The sequence below is a fragment of the Triticum dicoccoides genome, chromosome 4B, assembly GCF_002162155.2.
Source record: "Triticum dicoccoides isolate Atlit2015 ecotype Zavitan chromosome 4B, WEW_v2.0, whole genome shotgun sequence".
Classification (NCBI taxonomy): Eukaryota; Viridiplantae; Streptophyta; class Magnoliopsida; order Poales; family Poaceae; genus Triticum; species Triticum dicoccoides.
The window spans coordinates 586753562-586761824 of NC_041387.1; the positions used below are offsets into that span (position 1 = coordinate 586753562).

Below are 8263 nucleotides of genomic sequence, written 5' to 3' on the forward strand. Positions count from 1 at the left end.
AATCATGATTTTTTTTTATATAGATCGCATTTCATCCTAAAATTTTACACACATACGCCTCACATCTTTGTTACTTGTACAATTATTTTTAGACTTTTATGAAATCAAAAATTTTGAATTTTGATTTTTTCAAAAGATCAGCCTCTATGGAGGCTGAGAGCCAAAACGTCATTCTCCATCAATAAGATATACTCTCTCCATACCAGTGTATTAGTCATCTTAAGTTGTATACCGTGACTAAGATAGGGGAAAACGAGAGAACTTAATGTTTGTTTGTTTCTCCTCCGTCTCATAATGTACTCCCTCCGTTTTTCTTTTGTCTGCGCCTAAGTGCAATCCCGCATACCAAGGAGGGCTCCGATAGAAATTTTTTGGACCAATTTGCCCTTGCTTTGATGTTAATCGGGCGTATTGGAAACCAACGCGCTATAAATAAGCGTTGCAACCGATTGGCTTGCTCCGCCCGCGTGCTCTGCATGCCACTCGCCGCTATGCATGCGTGGTAACTGCGCCCCACTAATTGCTCAGGATGGCTCTCCACACATGCAACGGATTGGCTAGTCCTTGCTGCTGCATGGCTCGTTGTTAATGCATCAGTTACATGGGAAGCCGAAAATCAAGGGCAGAATGGGAAGAAAACGGGAAAAAAGGCCAGCGCGCAAAGCATTTGGGAAAAACCCGAAAAAATTTAGGCGCAGAGTAATAGAAAACGGAGGGAGTCAGATGTTTTTGGACTCTAGTGTAGTAAAAAAAAAGTCTTACATTAAGTCATTGAATGCATAAATGTCTCACGTTTTTTATTGGCTGATTTCTTTATTCAAGGCACTTATGTTTAGATGTGTGTGCCACTACTATGTCTGGCCCGGCCGTCACTGCAACTGAATTAACGAGTTAATGAAAGCGACACCACAATCCACTTACACCGGAGACAAGACAGAAATGCCCCCTGAACTCCATTTCCGAGCACGATAGATTCTTCCCTTCCTTCGGTCTCCATTCCATTCCTGCAACGCTTGATTGAACCTAACAACGCCCGAATCCATCGATTCTTCCATTTCCAATCCCCCAACTCCTTCAAAACCCACAAATCCCCGGATCCTTGATCGGAATTAGGAGCAAGGCGGCGCCTTTGCGTCTCTCCTCATCCGCCTTGGCGCGCCACACTAGCTGGCAGCGCCGCGGGGAGGGGACGCACGCCGGCTCCTCGCAGCGCCGCCGAGGACCTCCGGCTCTGTTCGCATCGATTTATTGATACCCGCGGTTGTCATGGCGAAAGAGACGGTGACCATGTTCACAATCCGTTCGGCGAAATGCCCCTGGGCGTCCGTCGGCGCGGCCGGCGCCCTCGTGATGCTCGTCACCGCCGTCCATGTATTCATGGTGCCGATCCTGCCCTCGTCCCTGGATTTCTCGGGAGCTCGCCGCAGCGTCGACCACCGGCCGAGGAACGTGCTCCCGGGCGCCGGGGTTGTGGACTCGCGCCTCAGGTCTCGGTTTCCTGCCGATTCATATGAAGCCGTGACATTCCGGGCCGCGCCGTGGAAGGCCGAGATTGGGAGGTGGCTCGCTGGGTGCCATGCCGAATCTTCGGCTGTCAATATTACTGAAGTGTGCACTAAGCTTTGTCACTGATCAGTGTACTCTGATTTAGCTCTGTTTTGGGTTAACCTTGTTGTTATTTCTGGACAGGTTATTGGCACAAAGAGGTGCGAGAAAGACTGCAGTGGAAATGGTGTGTGCAACTATGACCTGGGGGAATGCAGATGCTTCCATGGATATGCTGGTTAGTCTTACTTTGTCAGGCCCAACTAATGCCGTAGTCTTGCTCACTGAGTCACTGGTCACTTGTTGTCCATCGCATCTCATTTTGTTAGGGGATTTTTGTCGATCTGATAGTTCTTTGGGCCTGGACAAACTTGGTATGGAAACAAAGGCGAGCGAGAAATGATAAAAAGAGGTTACTTCATAGGGCCGAAAGCACGAGAGACTAGCTCTGGTTGTTTATATTGGACATAATAATAACACTTACATATCTCACTAGCCATATACATCTGCGAGTGGGCTTATGTAACAAAGGAGTGTACATTCCTGGTCTGTACTTAAGCGGTTGAGGGCATCCTGTGCTTCTGCAAAAGGATACATAATATTCAGTTTTTGCGGTCATCGATGTAGGATTGTACGAATGTTGCATTAAGTCTCAAATATTTAATCTGTTCTGTGACCATTATCCGATATGCTTGAATCGGGAATGAACTTGTGCATTAATAAGCTGCTAATCATTTTAGTTAGAAGGCCATTGTCTTACTTGTCTACCATTTTGTGGATTATAAGCAGTTAATGGCATGTTCATTTTTTTAGTAATAGTTAATAAAAAAGGCAACTCTTTTGTTTCTAAAGGAAGGAGCATATGCATTATGTGCTATGGCAAGGTGGGGTTGTCTACTGTTCCCTTGGTCGTATTGATTTGTTTTTTGTCAAGCTTTCCCTTCTAAATGTTTTAATTTCAACAATTTTGTTTATCAAGTGACCATATGGCTTTGTTAATACAGGAAAAGGATGTGAGAGGGTTCTGAAGTTGGAGTGCAACCTCCCAAGTTCCCCAGAATGGCCTGTAGGACCATGGATAGTTTCCATATGTCCAGCCCACTGTGACACAACCAGGACAATGTGCTTTTGTGGACCAGGAACAAAATACCCGGATCGCCCTGTGGCAGAAGCTTGCGGCTTTAAAACAATGTAAGAGTATCATATGCACTGATTTTGATTCTTTTTTTTATGCTTCAGAATGAGTACCATTGATACTGTAGTATTATTGAACATCTTTAGTTCATCCTTCTAGCGTGCCTGCAAAACCTGATGACCCGAAGCTTACCGACTGGACAACACCTGATCCGGATGTATTCACAACAAACAGCAGTAAGCTAGGATGGTGCAATGTGGACCCTGAGGATGCATATTCTTCCAAAGTGAGGTTTAAAGAAGAATGTCATTGCAAATATGATGGACTCTGGGGGCAGTTTTGTGAGACACATGTTGAATGCATTTGTATTAACCAGTGTTCCGGACATGGACATTGCCGTGGTGGTTTCTGTCAGGTATGTCTTGGGCAAAGGTTTTTTGGGTATTTATCATGAAAATACTGTGACATGCTGTTCTGTATTCGTAACCTGTGTTATTATCTAATTGAAGATTTCTTTCAGTGCGACAGTGGATATTTTGGGATTGATTGCAGCATCCCATCGGCTTATTCAGTTGCATATGAATGGCCCTCATGGCTCCAACCACCAGTGAACCTACCAGACCTAAAAAATTTAAGCAATATCCCCATCAATGTCAATGCTATTGTTGAGAAAAAAAGACCACTAATATATGTGTACGATTTGCCAGCTGAGTTTGACAGTCATCTTCTTGAAGTAAGTCTAGACCATACGTTTTGCTCCCTGTGTTCTTCTCTTTATGAAGTTTTGCTGCAGCTTTGACATTGCAGGATATGTTCTATTTTAGGGACGACATTACAAGTTAGAGTGTGTGAACAGAATATATGATGAAAAGAACAGAACTATATGGACGCGGCAACTGTATGGTGCTCAGGTTTGCTAAACTTGTCAACTAGCAGATATGGAATGTTGGTAGCTCCATGTTTATAGTAACAACAATCCCGTTTACAAGGGCACAAGATCTGAGACATGTTTTATTTTTCATATAGATGGCACTCTATGAGAGCATTCTTGCTAGCCCTCACCGCACACTGAATGGGGATGAAGCTGATTATTTCTATGTGCCGGTTCTTGATTCATGTCTAATAACTAGATCCGATGATGCCCCACACCTGCAGATGCCGGTAACCATTATCATCCAGATGTTGTACTATAGTTGGCAATGTTTCTCCTTCAGTAATTGAGTTCTAATTTTAGGAGGACCTGCGCCTCAGGAGTTACCATACTCTTGAGTACTACAGAAAGGCTTATGATCACATAGCTCAGAGGTATCCTTACTGGAACCGCACTTCTGGAAGAGACCGTATTTGGGTGGGTGTTTACATGAAATTGATAGTACAATGATCCTTTCGTAACCAATAACCTGTACTTTCAACTTACAAAAAAAAACAGTTCTTTTCATGGGATGAAGGTGCCTGCTATGCTCCAAAGGAGATCTGGAACAGCATGATGCTTGTCCACTGGGGAAATACCAACACAAAACATGAAAAATCAACGACTGCTTATTGGGCTGACAACTGGGATGATATTCCTTTGGATAGAAGAGGCAACCATCCATGTTTCGATCCGAGAAAGGACCTCGTGCTTCCAGCATGGAAGGAGCCTAACCCAGGGGCCATCTGGTTAAAACTATGGGCAAGGTATGTCTCAATGCCTGAACTTAGAGATGTGCCTTCTAACTACTTGAATGTTTAGACCCTCACTGTACAACTTTTTACAGGCCAAGGATCAATCGTACAACACTTTTTTATTTCAATGGTAATCTAGGACCAGCCTATGAAAAGGGTCGCCGTGAAGACACGTATGTATCTATATATGTGTCTGTCAATATATGTGACCAAATTGTATATTAATCTGCTTCCTCTGTATAACACAGGTATAGTATGGGGATTAGGCAAAAGCTGGCAGCTGAATTCGGTTCAACACCAAACAAGCAAGGGAAGCTTGGAAGGCAGCATACAGCCAACGTAACAGTTACGTACTTAAAATCTGAGATGTATTATGAGGAACTAGCAAGCTCCATTTTCTGTGGTGTCTTGCCAGGGGATGGCTGGAGTGGGCGCATGGAAGACAGCATGCTTCAAGGATGCATTCCTGTCATAATACAGGTGCTACAACGTCATCCTATAGTCCTATGATGTGTATCTGACAAAGACTTAACAACAGAGCAACTAATTGTGTGATCATACCTATCTGCTTCCATTGCTTAAAATTGTAGGATGGCATACTTCTTCCGTACGAGAATGTGCTTAATTACAACAGTTTTTCTGTCCGCATACAAGAAGATGACATCCCCAACCTCATTGGAGTCCTTCAAGTATGTGTTTATTTTACTTTCCTTTTCTTTTGCGCATAACTTGTGCAGTATACTTACTATTTTCATCTCAACCAGGGAATGAATGAAACACAAATAGAGTTTATGTTAGGAAATGTTCGCCAGATCTGGCAGAGGTTCTTTTATCGTGACACCATGTTGCTAGAGGCAGAGAGGCAGAAAAGGTTGTTCCCCGAAGAGGAGGCACCCTGGTCAGTTGAGGTTTCGAAACTAGAAGATGGTGATGACGTCTTTGCAACTTTCATACAGGTAACTTCTGAAAATTCCAAGCACAGCTTCTCCATTTAGTTTTTATTTATGCTGGAAACCTCATGATAATGATCATTGGCGTCAATCCCACATTCGTTACCATAAGCAATATTTGTAATTTTCATTTTCATTACGAGGCAAAGCCATTATGCATTGTGTGCTCGCATTGCCGGATCATACTAGAGCCAGTCGTTCTGTCGTCATTCCCGATTTGCTGAGGAGGAATGTCTTTTTTTACAGGTATTGCATTACAAGTTATACAATGACCCATGGCGGCAAGGTCTCCTCCTAGAAAACGAAACCGGTTTGCCGAACATCTGCTCAAAGGCTTCCTGAAGTGCTCCGCGGATGTTGCGGCCGTGGCGATAGGCTTAGGATAGGCGTACTTACTCTCTTGATCCCATGTGAAAAAAATCCGGTACATATGGTCCTCCAAAGGGATGGTCTGATAATGGAAACGAGGCTCGCTTTTTCATTTTTGGTTTTGTTTTGACAGATTCTTGCTGTTTTGACAGAATATAACCTTCTGGGAAAAAACTGATAGATTGCAGCAACCTTGTCTGTTGAGCCAAAACTGATATACATGCACCAAATAAATGCGAAGCAAATACTCCCTCCGTCCGAAAATATTTATCGGAGAAATGGATGTATCTAGATGTATTTTAGTTAATACATCCAATTTTATCCATTTCTCTGACGAGTATTTCGGGACGGAGGGAGTATGATTTTTGTTTTGTTTTTTGTACCGCTGTCCGTATCTTTTTGTCCCTGCGCTGGAAGCTACTAGAGCTGGTCAAACCAGCTATAGGAGGGAGGGCTCAGGAATCACGCGGCGTGTGCAAAAACATGGACACATGCACCCGTCCGTCCGACGTGGACAAGAAGCATGTGAAGAGCGCGCTCGTGAGAGCCCCAAATGCTGTGAGGTGGATCTTTATTTATACCATCTTGCATTCATGCCATTCCCTCTTATCACCATGGATGATAATGCTGCATCGACATACATGTCCTGCAAGCCCTAGCCGTACGTACATACATACGTACGTTCCACGGATGAATGCTTGGTGCTTTGCGGTCCTTTTTTCATTTTGCCGATGCATATCGATAGTGAAACAACCAGCACTAGGTAAAAAATAACATGAATTAGAAATACCCTAATTGATAGTGATAGTTCAATTTTCTATTTTATATTGTTGGTTTCAGCAAGTACTCCTTCCTCACTTGTACCAAGAGGGCCTGGGTTCGACGCGGCCTCTCTGCATTGCACTGTGCACGGGTTCAGAAGATCATTATGCAACCAACACGTGTAATTAAGCTACGCTGTGTGCAACCCTGTCCTACTACCCATGCTTGTGAACATAAAAATATCCACCAATTTTTGAAAAATGTTCATGAATTTGAAAAACTGTTCATGCTTTTTAATTAATATTCATGAGTTAAATTAAATTTGAAATGAAAACAAGAAAAGGGAAACACCAAAAGGAAAACTATTAAAACCGACAGGAAAAACACTAGCAAAAATTAGGGAAATAAAAAACAAGAAAAGGGAAACCCCAAAATAAAAACTATTAAAACCGACAGGAAAAACATTTGCAAAAGAAAAAACAGGGAATACCTTCTTCAAACCGAGAAAACCGACCAGCCCATTAGAACAACATAGGTGTGTGTTACGACGCACACCCTTACAAGCCGATGCACCAGGAGGCTCCAAATCTGAAGAGCTTAGTATCTTAATTGATAGATAGATTCAACAATCAATGCTACGCTATCAAAATGACCTCTGTCATTTCTGATCATAGCACCATACTTGCACCGACTAAATGCATATAACAGTAGCTGTCCAACGTATGGCCATCTTCATCACGGACCTCTACTTTGCCATCAAATGACTAGCATTGGTATGGAAACCTGCTAAGTGGTAATTTAAATTTTAGAGAAACCTTGCAATTGAAAAAGGACAATCCTCAGCCAAATCCGCATTTTGAGACACACGAGGTTCTCAAACTAGAATACAAACAAAAAAGGATATGTGCAGAGAGACTCAATGAAAGTTGTTCTAAAAAATCGATGAGACGGTCTGAACACACTTAGACGCCCAACATGGACCTCTGTTTTGGGCCAGACGCGTCCGGACGTCCAAAATCGCCCAGTCCGCCTCAAATCGTGGGGCGGTTGTAGGGGAGTCCATACGTCCACCGCCTCGGCCCGACAGCCCCTCCCCCACCATCCCTTTTTACAACCCCCTTCCCTCTCACTTCACCCCCTCCCAAAACCCTAGCCATCAGTCGCTACCATGCCAGGACCATGGATTCGGGAGGAGCTTTTCGATGCATGGAGACACATCATCGCCGTAGACTTGCCCGACGGCTGCGCCTCGCCGCCACAGGTCTCCGAAGTCATCATCCTCAGTCGGTTTGTCTGTCATCAAGGAGGAGTCTGTTGATGAAGAGGACGGCGGCCTCAAATGGGTCAAGCTCTCGAAGGGGGATGAGGACCATCCACTTCAGTGGCGAAGACAAACAACATGTTCGGCCAGCAACCCGGGACGCGTTGCGGAACTTGTTAGTTGACGAGGGACCTCTGCGGTGCCATCTCCGGTGTGGAGTTGTGGCATCATATCGGACACCTTGTCGGGTGTTGTCTATCCCACCGCCTTGGAGCCCCGGCGCCAAATGGTGCACTGCCTCACCGTATGTCGTGAAGGTAGAGCAGGCATAGCCGTGCACCGGCCTCGAGTACTACCTCGGCGGCGGTGAGTCACGTGACACATCATCGTCCTTGCTGAAGGGGCTGCAAACGCCTCACCGAGGCAGAGCGGCGCTGGGCGCGACACTTGGCGGTATTTGCAAAGATTTGGATGCCGCCGCTACACATCTTGGAGGACCCGTGCTCATAGAGGCCTAGGCCCTCGACCAGTCCAAGACCACCAAGCAGACCGACGTCATCGTGACTCAGCTCCTCC

General features: G+C 44.7%; 1 protein-coding gene across 1 annotated transcript; it reads left to right on the forward strand.

Annotated features, from left to right (window-relative positions):
* The first annotated feature begins 924 nt into the window (after positions 1 to 924).
* LOC119291588 lies at positions 925 to 5881 on the forward strand. The gene is made up of 14 exons (XM_037570371.1): positions 925 to 1608; positions 1690 to 1783; positions 2550 to 2736; positions 2840 to 3095; positions 3201 to 3413; positions 3505 to 3591; positions 3707 to 3841; positions 3915 to 4028; positions 4110 to 4357; positions 4438 to 4518; positions 4594 to 4825; positions 4936 to 5034; positions 5110 to 5301; positions 5542 to 5881. Exons 1-14 carry the CDS (start codon positions 1267 to 1269, stop codon positions 5635 to 5637), a joined length of 2376 nt encoding a protein of 791 aa, XP_037426268.1. The 5' UTR covers positions 925 to 1266; the 3' UTR covers positions 5638 to 5881.
* The last annotated feature ends 2382 nt before the right edge of the window (positions 5882 to 8263 follow it).

What these genes read in the sequence shown, in the direction of transcription:
- LOC119291588 (XM_037570371.1), top strand. Translation starts at nt 1,267, where the DNA reads ATGGCGAAAGAGACGGTGACCATGTTCACAATCCGTTCGGCGAAATGC. An exon ending in AAGGGTCGCCGTGAAGACAC is followed by an intron (nt 4,519 to 4,593) that starts GTATGTATCTAT and finishes TGTATAACACAG; the next exon opens with GTATAGTATGGGGATTAGGC. An exon ending in GCATTCCTGTCATAATACAG is followed by an intron (nt 4,826 to 4,935) that starts GTGCTACAACGT and finishes TTAAAATTGTAG; the next exon opens with GATGGCATACTTCTTCCGTA.